Source organism: Drosophila arizonae, chromosome 3, assembly GCF_054131065.1.
Source record: "Drosophila arizonae isolate 15081-1271.41 chromosome 3, UAZ_ARI_1.0, whole genome shotgun sequence".
Classification (NCBI taxonomy): domain Eukaryota; kingdom Metazoa; phylum Arthropoda; class Insecta; order Diptera; family Drosophilidae; genus Drosophila; species Drosophila arizonae.
Window position 1 is genome coordinate 12,899,257 of NC_142923.1, and position 22,476 is coordinate 12,921,732.

Sequence of the window (22,476 nt, forward strand, 5' to 3'; positions counted from 1 at the left end):
TTCCGAGGCATTTGCCGTTCAGGAAGCGCAACGCCAAGTTGCCCAAAGCAGCCAAACTAAAGCTAACACACATATACACATATACACCTACATACATGCATGCATATGTACTATATGCATAGCATATATAGCTAAAATAGAGCTAAAAAACTTAGCTAGATACGGCAACTTTTAGTGTGCAAATTGTTTTGTTTTTGTTGTGGTTGTTGTTGTTTTGTGGCTATTTTCGTGGGCAATGCATGTGAGCTAACGTTTCTTTGTTGCAAATTGAATTGCAGCTTGCAACAAGCAAGCGGCTTACGTGGCCAGCAGACATAAATCTGAAGAGATTTGAGCTTAACCGCAGAAAAAAGACACTAGGCATACGTATATATGAAATTTAAAAAAATATGTATATATACATTAAATAGCTAATTCTATTTCTATTCTTTCCACTATTTACAGCTTGCATACCGACAACTTGGCCAAAAGACACACACACACTATGAAATGAATCAGAGTAAGCTTTATCTCAGCTCAGCACAAAGATTAAACAAGTTCCTTTTCTTTCAGATTTGACAATGTGAAGATGTCGAAGAAGAAGAAGAAGAGCTGGAAAAACTACTATCTACTGGAATTTCGCAACAATTCGAAATGCTGTTCGTGCATCAATCAAAGAACTTAGTAAATCCCATGAGAAATGGTGCATACTTACATATGGACCATTAACAGAAACCCGTAAATCCGAACTTGTGCTGTTTTATATCTGTTACAAGACCGGCATTATGGGAGTCTGTCAATGCAAACAACTTGGTTTTTGGCAACAAAGCAACATTGAACAAGTAAAACGTAAAAAATTAAATTATAAATCAATTTAACAAATATATAATCGACAATCAAAAATGATACAACAAGAAAACAATAAGTGAACTTATTGAAACAACAGTTCATAAACAAAAGGATATTAAATACCAAATATAATTTTCAAAAGTTGAGTTTAAATCTACATAAATGCAAATGAAAAGTCAACAAATAATATAAAAAAAATCGTAAAAAAAAAAAAATAAATTTTATGCCGCAAATTAAAACATAGAAAACATAGACATATTCATAATATTCACATTATAAATAATAATTTATAAAAAGTAAACAAACTCTACATATAATAATATTTACCTAATCATTGATAATTGGGTTCATATTAATATATATAAAACAAAAAAAAAACAAAAAAAAAATTATTAATAAATAAATAACATAAAAAATGGTGAATATAAAAATAAACAAAAATAAATGCAAAATAAATGTGAGCGCTTTAAATCTAATTTAAGTACAAATTAAAAAAAAAAAAAAGAAAAAATAATTATAATACAATAAAAACCATATTAATATTAAAATTTTAATAATATTTTAAAAATTAAATATACAAATCATATTTTCACAAAAAAAAAACATTTAACATTTTTTAATAGTATATAAAATTAATAAATAAATAAATATTTAATAAAAACTTAAATAATAATTAAAAACGTATATATGATTTATATAAAAGCAAACCAAAAACGTATTTAAATCTTCAAATAATAAAAACAATAAATAATTAAAATTAAAATGTAAAACAAATTAATATCAAAGACTGTAACTGATTTGAAATTATATAACTAAGTAAATTTGAAATATAGTTTATTAGTATTATAAATACCCATTAATTTATTTAATCAGTTGTGGTTAATTTTACAACTTAACTTATTTAATATTGTATTTTGCCAATTCCTATAATTTTTGCAATTCTCTTTAAGTTATTCTTTTGTTGGTTTTCCTTTTTTGTTCAATTCGATTCACGATTATGAAACCTAAAAACGAACTGACATAAACCAAGCAAGCAAAAAGGACTAGACCAAGGACCTTTTTCTCTCTGGCAAATTGAGGTAGTAGGTTGTATAGTAGTACTTATAGACCATACTATACAGCGTGCTAGCTTTCTTTGCTTGACTATAAGCCGCAAAGACATCCCACACACACTCGCCCAGCCATACAATGTGTTCTCTCTCACTCTCTGATTAAGTATTCATGTATATGTGTGTGTTTGTGTATTTGTGCGAGTGTATTCACATTATTATTAGATATACTATCGATCTGTAATCATAAAAAATTCACTTGCATATTACACATTGGTATTAGTGACATGTGCAAATGTTTGTATGGCTGATTCCCTGAGACCCTAACTTGTGACTTTTAATACCAGTTTCACAAGTTTTGATCTCCGGTATTGGACGCAAACTTGCTGATGTTAGTAAAAAGTACACATCGAGCTCAATCTACATATAAATATGTCTAACTGGATATGTCTATATGGGCTAACAACGTTTGTATATATGTATATTTGAAGCAAAACACTCCATTCCATAAGCTATTTTATTTCAAACCACATTTTCTGTATTATGCTATCCAGGTGTGAATGTATGAAGTATGCTGACTGATTTCATGATCATGATGTGTCGAACTGGATATTAAGGTATATATTTGTTTAAAAATGTAAGTATGTGTATTTATTCATCTATGATATGTAGTGAAGAATTTTAAAAGCAATCTTTAGATATTTTATGTCTACCGATCATCTAATAAAAAGACTCTCAAAAGAAACCTATTAAAAGAAATAATCTTTAGCAATTTTGTATTCTAATGAGAACATATATATGATATAGCATACACAGGATTATATAGCGCTTAAGTTCCGCACACTTGCATAAGTTTGAAGAGATCATAAATATTATTTAAAAAAACTATGATATATGAGGTTGAAACTATTCTTCGTCATAGCTGATTAATTTTGTAATATTACAGAATTTATTTCATTCGAATTGGAGTGTTCACTGATGAGATATTGCCTTTTAAAATGTATAAAATCTTCAAACATATTCCAGTATATTTCTTTGACCCTCTTAATTACTAAAAAATTTCTTACTGTAGGCACAGCATATCAACAAAATGTGACACGGATGTAGGATTTTTCATTTCTATGGGATCATCTGGTTGTATTTGGACTCTTCAAGTAATAGACGGTCGTTCCTAATTCATCACCTAGGACCTAATTAGAGTGTAATACAAAACTGTTGAATTATTCAAATCTTAATTGAAATAGATAACATATTATTTAATTCATTTATCAAATTGTAAATCGTTTACTATACCGAAACCCTCTATTTGTAATTCTCTAAGCCAAAAAACAACATATTTTAACAAAACCAAAACACAAATAACATTTTATGCTTATTAACAAACATTTATTGTAAACCCAAAGTTGAGTTGTCTGTTAACAGATGCGATACACACAACAAAGGATTAAAATAAAGCTTATCTAAAAACTACAAACTAAACTAGTTGAAGTTGTGAATATTGTATATGATGAAGCTTGATGTGAGCTAAACAATTTCATTGTCGTTTGCAATAAGTGTGTGTGAAAGAGAGAGCGAGCATACAAAATGTACGATGTAAGTATATATATATATATATAGTAAAGATCAGCTATATGCTATGAACGCGGGGCGGCTTCACTGATGCGTGCACTTGTTGTCCTTGGACTTCTTTTTACGATCTTCACTTGAATTTGATCGTCGCGTACCTTGAATTGGCATGTAAGGCGGCGTAGGGCTGGCACTTTGATCTACACACACAGAAAGTGAGATGGATTATTATAAAGCAGCTGATTACTGAGCAGGCAGTTAAATACATATATACCAAAGTTGCCGGATTTGGAGTACTTGAGATGCGGCGAGACATCGTGCCCGCTGGACAGCGTGCTGTCATGAGAGCCCGCCTCCGAGCCATAGTGCTCCGAACTGGTATTAGAGAGGGGATAAATAACTTTATTGTATGCCCGTAAAGGTAGTTAATTGATATATTTACCGCGTCATGGAATTATGCTGCTGCGGCTGCTGCTGCAGCGCATCGGCAGTCAAATGCAAAGAGATGGGTCGCTGATGCCCCGGCCGGCAGCTGTCTACGGGCAGCGTATAGATGTCATCGTCGCCGCGTGTCAGGCTGCTGGCAGCTGCGGCCGCCTGGCGCTGCTGCCGCTGCATGGAGCCGTGCGAGGAGCTGCTGTCCCTGGTCAGGCTGCCATTGGTCAGCGTGCCATTCGGCTGGCGCTGCTCAGATCGGCTGCTGTTGAGCACATCTATCGGATTTGAATAGGCCTCCACATCGATATCGTTTGGCGTTTGGATTTGTGACGCAGACATGCAGTCCTGCGGCAGTGCCAGTAGCGGACCGCAATGCGAGCCATTTGTGCCGCAGAGCAAACTGTTTACGCCATTGGCTCCAACAGCAGCGCCGGCTGCTGCCTCCTTTTGCTGGGATTTGCGCAGGCGCGCCTTCTCCTTGGCGCGTTTAACTTTGGCTTTCTCCTGCAGAAGGCGAACCAAATGAGTTAGTTTTGTTAAGGTATAAAGAAATCGCATTTAAAATATAAATTAACGTTTCCAATGAGTATTGCTCAATTAATTTAATGTTTTAAAATTATAGTGCGTAAAGCTTAAAAGATGATCGTATTACAAAATAACTGAGAATCGAAAGAAGAATTTTCAGTTTGGAATTAAATATTTTAAGAAAACTTGTCTAATGGAATGTCTAATATATTTTCATTAAAATATTATTTATTCTATATATTTCGAATTTAATACGTAATGGATATATAATGGAAAGAATATATTTTCAGGTATTTTTTACAGACTTATTCTTAAATTTCAGTTTTAATGCAGAGTCTATGACAAAATATTTATAGTAAAGCATATCGAATACTGCATTGTAGCTGATTTAGTGATACCCTGTAAATGCATAAAACTCTAGAGATCCATAAAAATATAAAATAGTGTATTGGGCAGATAAACACATATATATAGAAAGCCATAGAGCTCATATCCGTTATAGCATTATATAATATGTAGTGGAATCCGGTTATAGCGTTCGTACGGTTATTGCAACGAAAATTCTTATTCCCTGTCAAACATATGGTTATAGCGTATTCCGGTTAAAACGACGGTCCCTTGAGCGACGCTATCCAGATTCTATTTGATCTATAATCTGATCCTACATAAACTATTAATACCCATACATACATATCCTAATGATACTGCCCATATTTGTTGATTGAAATGAGCGACTAGCTGCATCAGCATGAACCAACTTCGTTTAAGCATACGAAATTCCACTAATTTCTTTTACCTTAACCGCAGAAATTTTGAGTTTCCGTAATTTGAATATGTTTTTTCCGTACTTGGAACAAGAAGTATATATAATAAATTATATACAGTGTAACAATAGGATTAAGATTACTAAATACTAAATATAAATGTATTTCCTATCTATTCAACTTACGCGCTCCTGCAGCATCTTGGCGAGTTCTTTGTCCTGCGCCTCGATGGCCAGCATGCGATCGCGTTGCTCCTGAAGCGCGCTATCCTTGCTCTCAATGGCCTGCAGGCGACGCGCGAGCAACTAGAAGAAAGCAAAGGACATTAGTAATGCTCTAGCGTATTTGATGTAGATGTATATGCACCTCATCCTTCTGCTCCTGCTTGAGCTTTTTGCTCAGCTCGTGCAGCTCCTCGGGCGGCAGTCCAATCTCGCGCAGGCTGGCATAGTCGCAGGGGTCCACATAGAGCTCAATGTCGTCCGCATGCTGTTGCATGTGCCGCTCGACGGCTTTTGCGCTGCCCAGCGCAAAGTTGCCCACCATCTGATCGTACTTCTCCGGCGATAGTTTCTGAAATTGCGGTTCGGTACGCAGTAAGTTTTCGTGTGAGGCCGAGCGCTGGGGCATGGCTGAGTCGACAACAGTTGCTGCTGCAGCAGCTGCAGCGACTGCCGTTGCTGACAGGCCGCGTATGCTGTCAGCAACATCGGCATAGTCCACCAGCTCGTCTATGTCAGCTGCCTGATGATCGATGCTGTTCTGTGTGGGTGTGTGCTGAGATGTAATGCTGTGCAATGTAGATGCAGATGGAGATGTAGATGTTGGTGTTGGTGTTGTTGGTGCTAAACGACGTGCTGATTGATGTTGTTGCTGATGTGCGTGATGGTGGCGTGCTTGTTGCTGCGGTGCAATTGTTGTTGGCGTGTGCTCAGCATCACTCACCAACAGCTGATTGTGTTGTGGCTGTGTTTTTTGTCTAGTGGGTGTGATAGCTGCTGCCGCTGCTACTGCTGCTGCTGGCACATCAACAATATTTGGTATAAGCGACAATCCTACATAGTTGTCTGTTTGTGAAAAGTGCTGCTGCTGCAACAGCAATGGCTGCTGCAGCTGCTGCTGCTGACTGAGATATCTAGCTTGTTGTGAGGTGCTGGGCTCGACTCTGCTATTCGATTCGTGTTGCAGTTGCAGCTGTTGCTGGTGTATACTTGCTTTGGCTGGTCGCGGCGGCGGGCGGCTCTTGTCGCGTGTTGCTGGCGGCGGTACCGGCGGCAGATTCACATAGATCTCCTGCAATTGTTACAGATTAGTTGCGTGACAGATTTTATATATGGATTAAGTTAGAGGAAAGACAGAGTTATTTGAAGTGGAAGTACAAGCTTTGCTTATCTATATTCGAATTATAATATATAATTTGAGTCTATGTATCGTGCATTAGGCAACTGTGACTGCTCAGTCGGATCGTATATAATAATTGAATCGTATTGTCCCAAGCGGAGCACAATTCTTCTATAGTCTACCTACTACTACTTCTACTAACATTACTTACAAATTCTTATATTTCTTCAGTGTGATATATAATTTTTTCAACTTCATATACATTGCACTCAGACATTCTTCTTATGCTTTCTTCCATCTTTACATTCGCCTTATTTGGTCTTCAGTCGAATATGTATCCATCTTATATTTCCCTCAATCTAATATACTTTCTGAAATCTAATATACATTTTGCCTACATTTTCTTAAATCTAATATCATCATATTATTTTTTCAGATTCTCCATCTCATATATTACTCCATCATCCACTATTAGTTTTTCTGATAATCTCTCTGCCCATCTCTTTGGACAACACACCTGCATTTTCTGTGCAATTAGTTCGCTTTGCTGCAGCTCCTTTTGCTGCTGTTCCTGCAAATCGCGTTCCAGCTTCTCGGCGATCTCTTTGGCCACACGTTTATCATGCTCCTCCCTGCCACATAAAGAGAGCTCACATTAGTAAAACATAGTGAAAAGCTGAAGAACCTAATATATTCTTACTGCTCTGTCAGGCGTCTTCGATAGGCCTCCACCTGCCGCTGGGCCTGTTCCGTTTCCTTAATTTGCTCGTGCAGCGCCGTGGGGAAATCTTCGCGCACTGTTGCATTCCTGTACCGATTGCCCTTATAAAAGTCGTTAACTGTATAGGGAGAGAGGTAGAGGGCATTAAAGTGCAATCTAATGTTGTAAAAAAAAAAAGCTAAAGCACTTACTCTCTTGGGACTGCAGCTTGTAGGCCAGGGCGCCGTCCTCACGCACGAGCCATTCCTTGCAAACTGAAACGGGAAATCGAGAAGATGCTTAAGTTATTTAGGTTCGCTCTAATCACCTTTTGATGGCTCGCCCATAAAGTGGCAGCTCGCCCAGCTTGATTATTAGCCATAAAAAAGGCAGTAGGAGACTTTAACTGACTAAAACATACTCTGTGCGATGCTAACATATATATATTATCTTCTAAAATATATAAAATATATATCTAAATATATCATTCGAAATATATTCTTGAATAAATTTCACTGTTTATCAAATTTTCAAATCTTGTCATACATAATTTTCTGCGCATAGAAATTGAAGCGGAAGTAATAAATATTTTATGTTTTAATTTAAACATAAGGTACATATATATAAATAGGGAGTTTTATGGAGAAAATCTGCTTGAACTAACGGGGATTGAGATATGATTTAATATGGAAATCTTGAAATCATTTTATGTTAACATTAAACGTTAAATAAGAAATATGATTTATGGAAATTAAATATTAATTTATTCTATGCACATAACTCATAAAAATGCTTATATTTATTGAAAACTCTACTTAGGATTTCTAGAATATTTTCTACATTTTATTTTATTTATTATAAAATTTAAATTTATAAAATTTTAAAACTCAAGTTAATCTACTCCCTCCCTGACCACAGCTCTAACCACTCAACTGTCTATCAAAGAACTCTCCTCCATTGCGCACGAAGCCCAAGCCAATATGCCGTTCCATTACCACTTTCATTAGATATACAGTTTATTAGAAAATATCTACTAAACGGCAACTGATATTTTAATGCATGCTCCCAATCGCTAAGCCTATCAAATTACCCAAGCCGAATCGGAATCTAATGAAGCACCGCAAGAGCACATTATAATCTCGTAGTAAGCCATAAGAGGAAAAACGTAGAAAAATAAATAAACTGCGATGAGTCACGTCTCGGGAGTGAAGTGGCAAGCAGAAGGCGGGGATCCTGAACAAAGGCATTCCATTGAGGATGCACATGCTCGTTGCGTTTCACGGAAATGCATTTCGATGCAACTCCAGATAGGCCCAGGCCTCACACAAGTGGGGGCGGGGACGAAGTGCGGCTATTGGGGGCGGGGGCAGTCAGCGGATGTCAGCTTTTGATCGATTTGATGGGGCACTAAGATCTTGCTTCGTTGATAAGCGAAAGCGTGGAACAAAAATTTAGTTTTAATTATCTGAGTGTGTGGAGAATTTTTCTTCTTTCTTTCTTTCTTCGTTTTTTGTTTGTTTGATTGTCAGCTTACAAGTAGCAACGTTTGTTGTTGTTCTTGTTGTTGTATCTGCCTCTGCCCCTGCCTCTGTCTGTGTTTATGTTTGTGCCTCGCTGTCATTTATCATTAGTCGCGGAGCAGTTGGTAATTGGTTGCTTTGGGGCAAAGCTCTATCAACTAAAATTGCGTATGATTTATAAAATGGAAAGTGCCATACGAAAGTCGAACTGAAGCTCAAGTCTCTATTTCGTTCTCTCTCTCCCTCCCTCTCTCTCTTTCTCTCTCCCTTTCTGTATAACATCTGTTGCTTCAAGCTGTTGTAAATGAAGCCTTGTAATCAATGTTAGCTTGATTTATTGGCTCGCCTTTATTGAGTAGTTTTTCTCGAGGCTGCTTTATTCGAACCATCTCTGGGTCAATGAGAATCCTCTTCGGCTATATATTTAGAATCGTTTATTTTCTATAAATACCATCCAGCTTTCCACTATTTTTTCCGGTTCTTAATGTGAATTTGTTAAAATTGCTTCGACTTTCGCTCGTTTGTGCTCAGGGGAAAGTCGTTAAGACTTCTTTCTAATCAGTTGGGGCAGAGGTATCCAATCAAATAAAATAAAATGTATGTGCTTACTTATCTAGTTTTGCTACTCTAATTTCGCTCATCTAACTTTAATTTGTCAATAATAATATCTCATTAATACTAATATTCTAGTTTTTCTATTCTCATTCTCTTTCCACTTCGAGTCTAGTTTATTAAACTTTAATTGTTAAACATTAATATTCGGTTCTCCCATTTGTTTTTCTTAGTATATATCAACATATGATATACAAATACCCTTATATCATTCTCAGACAGCTTTTCTGACAGCCAAACATATCTCATTAATTTTCATTAACAAACGAGTCTGCTATTTCATTCAATTTTTATGCCCGTGTTTACCGACTGAGACGGGCATATTTGTATCCGATTTCTGAAACTCAAAACTTTGTATATATGTATGTATGTTCATGGATACCTGAGTACAAAATACGTGTTATAATTATAGTGCAGCAATCATTGGTAGGGAATATGTGCTGAGTAGTTGTAATAGGTTGTTCAAGTGTTCAATATATGTACTTTAGTAAATTTAAAGTAGTAGTGGCAATAGGAGTAGAAATAGTAGTAGTAGCAGTAGTAGGAATAGTAATAGTCTTGTAGTAGTGGTAATAGTAGTAGGAATAACAGAAGTAGAAATATTATTACACTCGCTAGTTCCTATACGTGCAAGCATCGATACTTTTATACATTTTATACATTTAGTCAGCTGTCAAACAAAATTATGAATATAAATCTATACTTAAAAGTAGCTGACCACGCCTTTTTTTGTCCCCTATACACCTAAGGCTGACCTCAGATTTTAGTTCCCTCAAAGCTAGACTCTAAACGAGAATTAGAGAATCGCTCACGCCCAAGTGCAATACTCTATTTGTTGTTTATCTCTGCTCAAATGTTACATACACACGCACACACACACACACAGTCACTTTACACTCGCCAGCATTCGGTTTAATTTAAAGGTTCTTTGACTTTTAAACTGTCACTCGGCAATTAGCTGCACTCTGACCCGCAATTAGAATTAGTTTGCTCCTAGTTGAATTATGTGGCATGACAAACTGAGTTGCCTGCTGCAGCAGCCGTTGCAGTTGCAGGCGCTGCTGTCGACGTTGCTTAATTAACTGCAATTTGCGGAAGTACAAGTGCGCTGAGAGCTTGCTGCAACGTTGCACGAGTGTCTCACTTGCAACAGTAGTGACCTTCTCTCTCCCTCTCCCTTTCTCTCATGCTCTGTGGAAAAAAAAAAGTATTTGCAGCCATAATCAATTTAGCTGTTCGCTTCTACATTTGATTTCTCACTGACCTAAGTATGTAACACTCTCAGAGTGTGTCTGTGTGTGTGTCTGTGTTTGTGTATCTGCTGCTGTGCATAAATAAGACCAAAAGTATCTTTTTTCCAAGCTCTGTTGCCCCACTCGATGTCGGTTCAGCGTGATTGCTCAGGTTGGGGCCCGACTCGTCTTACATATTTGCGCTGACTCCAGCATTCGTATGCACATATTAGCTCCGCCCTCCTGCTCCGTCCCCTCATGGGTGAGCGCTGCTCAGTCTCCACATTGGCATGTGTTTATTGTGCTTTCAGCATACATATTACTTACAAAGTCTCTTGTGTTGTTCTTTCGTTTGCGCTTTGCGCTTTGCTTTGCTTTTTATAATGCCCTGCTAAAGCGCAGCTTTATATACCCTGTAGATAGCTGTGTGCCTGTGTTGGCGGCTCAATTGTTATTTTAATTTTTTTTTTTTTTTTTATATATACTTTTTTTAATTTTTAACTTAAGAAAAATGTTTTTATTTACTTATTTTATTATTACTTATATTATTATTCATTTATTATTATTTATCTTTGTTTTATTTATTTTTTTTTAATTTAATTTTTTATTTTTTCTTATTTTATTTTTATTTTTTTATTTGCATATTTTTAACTTTTGTACCAAAAATTCCACAAAATTCTACCCAATAAAATTATTTTATAATATTTTACACACATTTTCTTAGTATATAATATTTTTACTCATGTTATTATTCAACTTTTTTATGTTATGTTATGTAGTGCTATTATTTGATAAATTCATAATTTTTGATAAATGTTTTATAATCTAAACATATATTTAAAAAAATATATATTTAGCCATTTTATTTAGAGACTTTTCTCATATGATTAAGATCTTGTAAAATTCACAGAGTATCTTTATAGTCGTGCCACTACCTAGAACACTTACTTGTTATTATGCACAACGGGCCGCGTTTCGAAAATGGTAAAAATAAGTTAAACTTTGCCTTTGACTGGTCAGCAAATGGGGAAATCAACTTGCAGTACATTTTGCGCTGGCCGTTAAATAAATTCTCAGTTTTTTGTTCGTTTTGTGCTTAAAGCGTCAGCAGGAAATGGGCTAGGCAGTTAAAAAATATGGCAAATATGTCTAATAGAGTATTGTTCGGCAGCTGCTCTCGGCGGCAATAAAAGAACCAAAAATGCATTTGTCACAAGAAATTTGAAATTCCTTTCATTTCCTGCACGGCTAAAAACTCATTGATGTGCTATAAAAAACGCACACAAATAATATATATATATTCATTAGAATGACAACTGATTTATTGTTCGACACATATATTGTGAGACATATGTATTTACCCTGCCCCGGAACGGGTTTTCATTTCACCTTTTTTGCGCCGCATAACAGTTAACCCCAGCACCTACCAAAAGTGACACACAGAGGTGGTGCGTGTGTGGTGCATGTGCCTGCAATGTGGGTCGCCAGCAGCAGTTTATTGACTTGCCCAAAAAAATAAGAAGAGGAAGAGAAATAACAACAAGAGCTCTCGGAACGGGTTAGTAAGTCAACAGAATACGACTCTCAGTCCCCGTCTCATGCGTCACGCGGAGTTCTCTGAAATTCCAACAGCAAAAACACATTGTATTCGGTTTTTGGCACAGTCAGCTGATCTTGGTCAAGATCTTACCTGCCAGACACCAGAGAGTAATCAAAGAATTCCCAAAAACTCATAACAATTTAGTAGAACTTTGCAATCTTGGATATTTAATGATTCTTAATTAAAACACTAATTGTATAAGCAGAAAATAATGAAATGAGATGATCTTAGGTTTGTAAATGTGTAACATTTAGATAAATATATATGGTTATTTTTTATAGAACTTGGAGCTAAGTCTCGTAGGTTAATATATTTAAGTATGTAAGTCATCATATTTTGTTATGCAACTCATTTAACCTAACCACAAATGGGTCCATTAATATACTCGTAAATGCTATTGTTTGAAAACCAATGCAATGTGGTTGTGTTTCTCTAAATAGTCGTAGTAGTAATAATGGAGTATATTGGTTTTATGTAATGCCAGTGCATTACTTTTGAATTAAGAGAAATTAAATTTGGAGAATATACATATTTCTTGATATATATGATATATATTCACTTATAGGGAACTTGTATATGTAAAACAGAAATACAATTATATATTTAAGAGTTTATAAACATTGAATGAAATTTACGTAATAAAAGTGCATAAATTATATATTAATTAAATATATATATATATATATACGTATTTGGTACACAAAATAGCAATTATACAAATTTATTATATTTTTTAGAACTCCTTACTCCTACATTAATTTATTTCACTCCCATTCAGCCATCTCGCATTGCACCTTTCTACCTATATTCAGGTGCTGCATCTTCATACAGTGCAGCAAATTGAAGACCTCAACCTGCATTAGTTGCGCAGACCTTTGATGGAGAACATTTGATAGCAGACCTCAATTAACCTTCACAGTGCATTCAATTCATGAAATTCATTTTCAGTTCACAGCACTTTGCATTGCGGTTCTCTGTGGCACTTTGTCTTTGTGGGGCTTCCCTCAATGATTTTTCACATCTCTCTCTCTCTCTAGCTCTCTTTCTATCTCTCCCCCACTCTATATGGCCATCTCTTTCATTTTCACTTGCTCTCTCTTTGGCCAAGTTCAAATAGCGGTCTACGCTTGAATGGCTCGGACTGTGGATCGCGTGAAGCGTTACACAACGAACGAGGATATGTAAAAATGGTAAGAAACAAGAAAACCTGAACGAAAATTTATGCATATGCAAGCCATACTGCATATGAAAAACTATGGTATCGAAAGAAAAACCGAATTGGAAAGTCGAAGAAAAATTTATAAGAGGCAAACGCAGCAAAAGCAGGAAAAATGCCGTCGACGCTGTTGCATTGATTAGCGGCTGAAAGTGGAAAAACCTGACTCAAGGTTGTTGAACATGCCACCAGACGGAGCCAAGAGGCAGCATAGGCATAGCCATAGGTATAGGTATAGGCATAGGCATAGGCGGGGGCAGCAGCAGACGCTTGCCACAAACAAAAATGTGGCTGCGACGCCGACAAGATGCGACGTTGACTATTTGAATGTTGCAGCTGATGGATACACACAGAAAACAAGCTAAAGATGTTGCATGTGTGTGTATATGAGTGTGTGTGTATATTGTGTTACCAAGCATTGACCTTAGCCACGGCCAAAGCCGTTAATAAGAAGCTGCTGCTGCCGCTGCCGATGTTGCAGCTGTGGGAAGAATTTAGCTCATTATGCAGCTGAAAACACTTTAAATGCGGGCCGATTGATTGATTGACTGATTGACTGATCGATGGAACAATTCGCTGGGAGCTCTGCTTAAACGCGCATCCACAACAAATCGTTAATAATTATGGATTCGACTTAGCAAATTAGCGTAACTTAATATTTGATGACTGACGCAACTGAGGCATTCGCTAAGCTAAAGCCAAATGTAAAGCCCATTAGCGTAGCTTTCTCTGAAATTGAGGTCCCCAAATATGACTTTTACATTTGCAAAGCACAACTGTGTGCCGCGCTACTTAAAGCAAGCAACTAGCTAGCTAGCAAAAAAAAAAAAAGTCATTTGAGGAGTGTAACGGTTACCTTGTGAAACACATATGAAGAAAATTCAGTAACGAAATCTTAATTAAAGATCAACTCAGATTAACTAAACGTCTTTTTGGAGCTGGAGTTGTTTGATATATTATATTATTCTTGAATGTAAGGTTATCATTTTGCTTCAATTGGATTTTTTCCGAGTAATCAATATATTGATAAGATATCTTCTATATACTTAAAACATATATGTATATAAGAGAGATATATTTTTCATATATAAAGAAAATATAAAAAAATATATTTATTTATTTATGTATGTGTCATCGGACAGATAGCGTTGAATTTTCCATTCAATATAGTAAGCGTATCTGTTCGCAATTTTGTTAAGAAAGTTGCAAAGTGGATAAGTTGTATAATCTTTTTGAGTACCGGTTTATAGACATTGACAACTTCCTGATCAGCTTGTGCTGCGTATTGCAATCAGGGAGAAAATTGTGATACTAGGAAGTATTGCCAATTAATTACTTATAAATATAAAGAGGAGCCTGAGACTTCGGTGTGATGATCTACATATATCATGAATAAAATTGTAATACATATCATGCGAAGTGTATGAGCTTTTAATATGTAGTCCCAGCTAAATTTCGCGTAGCATATAGTTTAAGCAACTTTCCTGCTAAATTCTGCGCTCATTTTTAGTTAGTCTTTGAGCAGGATTAAAACAAAAACAAGAAGAAAACCCCCTTTTAAAACCTTTTGTATGCCAAAACAATTATGTAGCTAGCAGGAACGGGAGATTGGGAATTGTGAGTCTTTTAGGTGGCATCGCTAAGCGAAAGCCAAGTGGAGACCTCTTTCTGGCACTTGCACATCCTGTCGCCGACAAGTGAATCATTCGTGGCATGCAACAAAGACGCAGAGTAGTGGAAGCAGAAAAAAAAACAAAACATGCCACAGAAACTGCAGTCAGTGAGGCAGCTCCGGCATCTCGTCAAGCAACTGTCGACTGTTTCATTCTGCTCCTTGGATCCTACTCCCTGTCTCTGTCCGCGTCCCTGTTCCTCTTCCTGCCTGTTTGCCAGCGGCCAGTTCGTCAGGCAAAAACCAAAGAATGGAAAAAGGAAAAAGAGGCCAGCATTTGAGTGGCAGCCTCAATGCATGCAACTCGCAGCTGTGGCTACACATTGTGGGGGTCTCTCTTTTGTCTTTTGTTATGCGTGCTTGGGCGCAAATGAAGCGGCTGCCCGAAGAAGTTGCTCGCGGCAAGGGGCAGTGGGCGGAGGCAGGGCTAGCGGCAGCTACTGTCAGCTGTTGCCTGCTGCACGCGCGTATCTTTAAGATACAAAGATACATTTAGAGTGGGGTATTTTTTGCATCTAGCTCGTTGCATTAAATGGAAAGCGCTTCAGGCACAATTTTTGCACCTCCGGGTGTGTGTGGATTTTCGCTTTCAGTCAGCTCCCTAATAGTGTGAACTATAAGCAGACGAGGGGTGCTCCATTAGTTCAGAGAGCTGAGAGCCAAAGAGAGAGAGAAAGAGAAGAAGACAAACAGGTAGAGAGAGGGGGAATTAGATTAAACGAAGGGAAGGGAGGTTAGAGAGAAGGCAGAGACTGAGAGGGAGAGATAGAGAGAGGGGAGAATAGACACAGATATGGAGAGAGATTATTCACAGAATTTGCCAATCTCTATTTTTTCTCTCTTACTCTCCTCTCTCTTTCTTTTCGAAGCCTTCCTGGATTGTTCCATTTCGTACGCTCAGTTCAAATATTCAACTATCCCAAAAGCATAGAAATTTTTGAAAATATATTAAAAGTTTCCTCTACACAACATTAGTAGCAGCCCTCGTAATTTTATGCCGCATTTGTTTATTTTCAACAGAAATTTCTGCGTTTTATGTTTTTGGAAGTTGATGTTTAATTTGTCCGTCGGTTGTTATTGTCGTCTCTGTTGCTGTTGCTGTAGCCTGCTGACTGGCAGCTCATTGTTTTTGTTTATCGTTTCATGAAAGGAAAAAAAACTTTCAAAAACTTAAATTGCACACAGTGCGCCCCTACGAGAAAGATGAGAAAATAAAACCGAAAGAAAGTTCGTTGGCTTTGGCTCTTCGGTTTTTGGTTAGATGAACAACAATTGCTTTGATTAGCATAACAACGAATTATGACTAAAGTCTCTTGGGAGCTTTTGCCAACCCTTTGTCACAGATGTCGTAACGTTTATTTTCATCTCTGTTTCTGAAATTCATAAAATTTCGTTTTTATCCGAGCTCTGGACACTTTTCCATATTGAACTTGGCCATAAATACTTCACCCAGAGTCTAGTTCTTTCATAATTTATGCAAATATTTACATATGAGTTTAGATTTAGCCACCCAGCTTAATAATGGTGCTGCTTACTAATGTTATTAAGATCGGTTCGTTTATTTGTGATTAACAAAAAGATTAGTGTTTTTTATACTTATAGTTAAAACATTATTTAACTGAATTTGCAGACCAAAGAAATCTGATCAACAGTGAAAAATTAGTTATAAAAAATTGTTATGAGAATATGGAATATTACCATAAAGTTGGCGTAGATATTTACAAAATATACACATGTACATGTACATAAATATATGACATAGTTTATAATTTATTATTATTTTTATTATTATTATTATTATTATTATTATTATTTGCTGAAGCTACAAATCTTTTACGCTAAAATTTAATTTCTCGCATCAATCACTTCATATTGGATGTGTTAAGTTTAGATGAAGTGCTTTGAGACCTGCTTATTGCTCTTCTTTTGTTTTTCATTGGAAAACGTGTTATTATACATATTACAGCACTTATTAACACCGCAATTAGAACAGCGAGTCAATGAGGCACTTCCTGTTACAGCGAAACGTATGTGATACGATAAAGAGCGCTACATTTAAAACTCACCCTAAACTAATTGACATAGTTTCATAGTTGTTTCAGAACAGGTCTACCGAAACACTCTTTCCCTCCCCTTCCCCCACACCCGACCTTCAATGCATTTCAAACGATATGCTATCTCTTTTGCGTCAGGCAAAGAAGCCCAACAAGCAAAATCTGAGCTGCTGCTGTTGTTGTTGTTGTCTCGCTCTTACCCTCATTAACATGTCCCGATCGAGGCAGTGCGTCCTTTTTTGGCACTGCGGCCGTTGTTGTTGTGAAATTGTTCATCTTCCTTTGTTGTTCTTGGCGATTTTGGTGAAATTCTCTTCCCGAAGTTATATTTTCTGTTGTTGTTGCTGTTGAACAGGTGTTTTAGTTATGAGCTCAAGGACGAGTTGTTGTTGTTTTTGTTCTCTTTCGCTCAGTTTCAGTTTCAGGTTTGATGCTGCCGCACCTTCGCTTCCAGTTGAGCGACGGCGGCGGCCCGTCGCTTTCAATAGATAAACAATTAAGCAGAAACAAACCTGACTTTGATTTTTTTTAATTTTAGAAATTTTTCACTTAATTGCGTCGCTCTGACTGCGCTCGACTATGTTGTGTGGAATCCACTTGTGTTTAGTTATGTTGCTTGCAACGCATTTCACTTTCACGCCACGCGATTTATTTATAAATTTCACACCAACATACACACACTCATGCTCACTCACAAAAACACAACACAAACAAAACGCGCGCGCGTCTTTGGGCAGCAGCTGCAATTTTTGTGTCCAGTTCGGCAAACCACGTCGCACTTCTGCCGCAATTTATGAACGCGCTCGCAGCTCATTCAACAGCGAAAGCCGCTCAACGAATGCGGCAATGGGGATGGCTGGCTTGGTGCCTGACATATCGATAGGTCGATAGTTTTTGACATTCAAAATACGTTGATTTCGAAGAACACTTCAAAAGCAATTCGAGTTTCATTAATATTGTAAAAAATTTACTTGAATGATTTCTTTTAACTTTAGTAAAAAAGTAAAAATACAACTATTTCTCAACTATTTTGCTCGTTTAAAACAGTTTAAAATTGTCTACAGATATCGATATACCGATATCTCTGCAATAGTTGAGCGCGCAAAAGCTGTCAATTTGATTTAACAGTGCTGCCAATCAAAGGAAGAAAATGCGAATGAGAATAAAGTTTTAAAAATAATATTTTTCACTAATTAGTGCCAACTCAATAAAAATCCTTACGTTTAGTATTGATATTTTGCTATATCTCAATTGTGCAATGCTTAAAGCACACATTATTTATATGCTCAAAGCGTTTTTTATAGCTGTTCAATTATCCAAGTCACACACCCCGACCCAGTTTTCACACCGCATTTTAAAACTCTACAAAGAACTCTCAACACTCAAACTTGTTTGCTTTGGCTAAAAAGCAATAACAACAATTGACTAACAAATAAAACAACAATAATGAGATGTGTTATATTGTTATTTGTTGACTCATGACGTCAAGTGCTTGCACATATTTACAAGTCTCAATGTTATATAGCTCTCTTGGATATCATTGCTTCCTTAATAATTGTCATTTATCGCTTTGCTTATTTTAATTGTTTAATAGAAGTGGTTAAATGCCTCTGGAAGTTCATTCATAAAAATAAATATTACAAAGAAATGAAGTCAGGTGATGATGGGCTGCTGTGCAGATGAGTCAACGTCTTTCTGCAATGTGTTGCGCTTTATCACAAGTAAAATTGGCGAAAGTTAACAAAATTTTTGTATATCATATCTTCATAATGTCAATTCAAAATATGATTAGAAGTTGCTCAAGGGCTATTCAGTCAAACTCGGCTCAAAGAATACGCAAATCGAATTCAAAACAAAACAGAAATCACATACCAATGCATATATACCTGTAAGACACTTACATATAAACCCCTACACCTACATATGTGTAGCCAGGAGAGTGCATGTTGAAAATCAGTTGGGCGCTTACACACACACTTCCATTTTACAACTACATTCCATAATATAAACAAGAGTCAAGTCGTTTGCGCATAACGTGCCTACGTGAGAGCGAGAGCGAGAGAGAGTGCGCATTTCTAGCTGCTACGGCGATTGACTGCCTGCTTGTGACTGAGTGTGCGTGTGAGTGAGCGCGCATGTGTGTGTGTGTGAGGCTCGAGCTCTGCTTGGTAACATTCGGCAGCGCGTTCGTTGCTGTTGCCAGTTCTGTTTTGAATGTGGCTCAAAGCAAGACGTTTGCGGCAGACAAAAACAAATAACTCAAAAGACCGAAATATTATAAATAATTAATATATATTTTTTTTTAATTGTAAACAAAATAGTGAACACCAGTGTTTGAAGTGCAATAAAATAAAGTCGGAAAATTAATTACAGTTAATACAGCCAGCCAATTTTTCTGCTCAAGTGAAACAAGTTTATAAGGCGGCTTACACACACACACGCACACAAACTTCACTCAAACTGAAACTGGACTCAACGCTCGTCGCTTTCAAAGCGAAGTCAACAGTTAAGAAAAAAAAAGAAGCTTTGCCAAGAAGCTGACAGGCCACAAAGCTATGAATCATAGCACAACAGGTAACAACTGCAGCGGTGCCTAAAATAAATCAGCTTCTTCAGTGCAAATAAACGTTATGTAAAACACAACAAAAACTGAATCAACAACTGCAAAAACAACTGAGACAACAACAAATTTGAAGACAAAAAGATCCAGACCTGATCTGATGTCCGGCAGGGAAATGCGTCCCCTCTCGCTCTCCATTGGCGCCTCGCTGCTGCCCAGCTTCTCGCTGGTGAGCGCAGCCAATGGTCGTGCGGCAGACTCTGGCCAGGATTGCCATGGCAAGGTGTGCCATGCGGTGAGCGAGTACTGCTCCATGTTCGCCGAGAGCTGCATGCCGTGCGCCGACATCTGTGATGCAAGCTCCCATAACTATCATGCCGACACCTGTGCCAAGGAGTGTTCAGGTGAGTTGCAAGCAAACGGAAAAGGTTTCCATTGCATCATAAAGAAAAATAAAACATAGTTTGATTTGCCATGAGTTTGTGGCTGAAATTCAAGTGTGCATAGGGAAGTCTAGGTGTTTGTATACACTGTTCTATGTGAGCAAAAGGGGCATATTTGTTATTGCAGTTAAATATATAAATAGTCAGCTATATGACACGTCTACTAAGCTGGATTGGCAAATATTTATATATGATTATATAAATATATTATATATATACATATATACACTGTTCTTTGTGAAAAAAGGAGGTTTATTGGTTATCCAGTTATATATGAAAGCAGACTCAATTGAATAACGCTAATAACGCAGTCAATAAAAAGCTTATATAGGAAAGATAAACAGATAAAAGAGAAAAATTATGTACAGTGTATTATGTAGTTGGCAATACGCCAAACATTTGTTTATGGTCTAGAGTTCATAACAGTTAATTGTCGTCGCATTTGAACAATTGATTAGCTCATTGTATTAGTTGTCTATGTAAACAGTATTAATGGAATTCACGATTTAACAGGTATTTGCTTAATCATTTTATTTGAACAGGTTTTTTATTTAAAAATAATTTTAATAAGTAAATCTTTGACGGAATTGTGAAAATCAATGATTGGCTCAGTTCAAGTTGGATATCTGTCTGCATCGTCACTTCAGATAACTTATCTATAGATAAATGTTTTCTCTCTCCCCCTTTTTCAGCAGCTGCAAATCATAATTATATTATTATAACAGTATAGATCATAAAATGAAATAATATCGTTATCATTTGCAGCCTACAAAAGCTTTGATCCTCTGCTGGCTGATATACAGAATCGGGTGGTGCCCAAGCTGGATCAGATTCGAATTGTTTTGTTCATCATCCTATTATTAGTGTTCATCAATTATATGGTTAAGTTCCTGCGCTGGCTGGGCGTCAAGCGCTGCTTGCAGCGCTGCATGGCCCGGCTGCAGTCGAAGGCACAGCCGAGCAATGGAAAGGAGCTCAATGGCATGACCATACAGAATCCGAATGCTTTCAACCGTGACATTGAGCGGGCACCTTCGCAAATCTACAGCGTAGCAGGTAAAATGCAGATTTGACTACCTGCCTTGGCTATTTTATTGATTGACAATTGTTGTTTTTACAACTAGGCGCTGCCGAGGGCTCTGTGTTGACAATGGCAACGCCGGTGAGCACTCGCTACCCGGCCGAGAATAGCACAACACCAACAACTGTGGTCACCGAAATCGGCTATGGGCAGGGATACGATAATCAAGCGATGGTCACGACGCCTGTAACAGAGAAGGCTGTAACGGCTACAACGTCCACAACGGCGGGCTTCTAAGTGGCGCCAGCATTAGCATTGCGAGCAACAGTGTGCATCACATTGAAACTAGTGATATTTTTATATTGAATAATCGTAAGCAAAGTGTTTTCTAATGATATTGAACTGCGCTGAATGAAAATACATAGTAATACATACATCTATACATATACATATCCATATACATATGTACAATCATATTAAATAAATATTTCCGGTAAGTCGATTAGTCATTTAACATTTTTAAAAGCTCAATAGATTGTGGTGGCTAGTCGATTTGCATTATAACGCAAGCGTAAGCAGTGCTGCCATTTTAGCCATTAAGTTGTTAGATCTAGCAATTTTGAATTTGAGTTTGCAATTTTTTTTTTAATTGCTTTTAGCCACAAATATAGCTATTTAAAAAAAAAATTATGCAACTTTTAGCAATTTTGTGATTTTTGTGATCTCACAATAACATCATCTTAAAAAGAACTCAACTTGTTCAAAATCATAACAATGTCGATAAATGCACAAACTTGTGAACAATAGTTCAATAGTTGTGAACAATAAGTAGTTCACAAATTCATCGAAAGTGATCGAGTGTCATTTGTGCGCTGAGCTTTAAATTGTATGCTGTTTTGTTAGATTCATTAAAAGTTTTATAAAATATGCCAAAAACGTATACCAAAAAATTTCGCGATGTGTGGTTGAGTGGCGAGTTTAAAGAGTGGATTCGCAAGGATGATACAGACTCAACAAGGGCCTATTGCGCCTATTGCAAGTGCACTATTGGCACGAAGCTTTATGATGTGCGCCACCACGCTGCCACAAAAAAACATATAAGGGCGATGGGTGCGTGTACACAAAAAAACAAGTTGCCTTTTGTTGTAAAATTTGACAAGACGGAGGAGCATGAGGCTGCACTGTGCCTATACAAACTTAGAAAAATATTAAAGATATGGATTACAAAGGCATGATAAATGCTGCCATAATTATGTGCTGCCAAAAAAATGTTTGGCAAAAATAAGCGACAGCTCCAAATATGCTATTAATGATGAAGAAAGTATATTGGGACAA

At 36.9% G+C, this 22,476-nt stretch overlaps 2 protein-coding genes and 1 long non-coding RNA gene across 8 annotated transcripts; 2 read left to right on the forward strand and 1 right to left on the reverse strand.

Annotated features, from left to right (window-relative positions):
* Positions 1–852: 852 nt before the first annotated feature.
* Positions 853–3,356, forward strand: LOC149269690 (uncharacterized). Its single transcript, XR_016269472.1, has 2 exons — positions 853–2,877; positions 2,950–3,356. It is a non-coding gene; the product is annotated as an uncharacterized LOC149269690 (long non-coding RNA).
* LOC108611925 (uncharacterized) lies at positions 3,242–17,969 on the reverse strand. Of its 6 annotated transcripts, none has more exons than XM_018004773.2 (11): positions 17,318–17,968; positions 7,424–7,486; positions 7,212–7,350; positions 7,029–7,143; positions 6,116–6,463; positions 5,537–5,743; positions 5,356–5,475; positions 5,203–5,253; positions 3,886–4,385; positions 3,710–3,818; positions 3,242–3,643 (listed from the first exon to the last, which is right to left on the reverse strand). In XM_018004773.2, the coding sequence occupies exons 1-11, from the start codon at positions 17,391–17,393 to the stop codon at positions 3,512–3,514; spliced, it is 1,860 nt and encodes a 619-aa protein (XP_017860262.1). In that variant the 5' UTR covers positions 17,394–17,968; the 3' UTR covers positions 3,242–3,511. The 6 variants fall into 6 exon arrangements, with proteins under 6 accessions (XP_017860262.1, XP_017860264.1, XP_017860257.1 ...); XM_018004775.2 differs by having other exon boundaries at positions 3,718–3,818; positions 6,386–6,463; positions 17,318–17,967; XM_018004768.2 differs by having other exon boundaries at positions 5,537–6,463; positions 17,318–17,969.
* A 1,336-nt stretch (positions 17,970–19,305) lies between these two features.
* grnd (grindelwald) lies at positions 19,306–21,643 on the forward strand. Its single transcript, XM_018005002.2, has 3 exons — positions 19,306–20,081; positions 20,886–21,176; positions 21,245–21,643. Exons 1-3 carry the CDS (start codon positions 19,838–19,840, stop codon positions 21,436–21,438), a joined length of 729 nt encoding a protein of 242 aa, XP_017860491.1. The 5' UTR covers positions 19,306–19,837; the 3' UTR covers positions 21,439–21,643.
* Positions 21,644–22,476: the final 833 nt, after the last annotated feature.

Excerpts from the sequence above, each read along its gene's own strand:
- LOC108611925 (XM_018004768.2), bottom strand. The coding sequence starts at position 17,393 with ATGAACAATTTCACAACAACAACGGCCGCAGTGCCAAAAAAGGACGCA. Across the intron at positions 5,254-5,355 it reads CCAAGATGCTGCAGGAGCGC|TACGGAAAAAACATATTCAA; the intron begins GTAAGTTGAATA and ends TCTTGTTCCAAG. Across the intron at positions 3,819-3,885 it reads CAGCATAATTCCATGACGCG|TTCGGAGCACTATGGCTCGG; the intron begins GTAAATATATCA and ends CTCTAATACCAG.
- grnd (XM_018005002.2), top strand. The coding sequence starts at position 19,838 with ATGTCCGGCAGGGAAATGCGTCCCCTCTCGCTCTCCATTGGCGCCTCG. Across the intron at positions 20,082-20,885 it reads CTGTGCCAAGGAGTGTTCAG|CCTACAAAAGCTTTGATCCT; the intron begins GTGAGTTGCAAG and ends TATCATTTGCAG. Across the intron at positions 21,177-21,244 it reads GCAAATCTACAGCGTAGCAG|GCGCTGCCGAGGGCTCTGTG; the intron begins GTAAAATGCAGA and ends TTTTACAACTAG.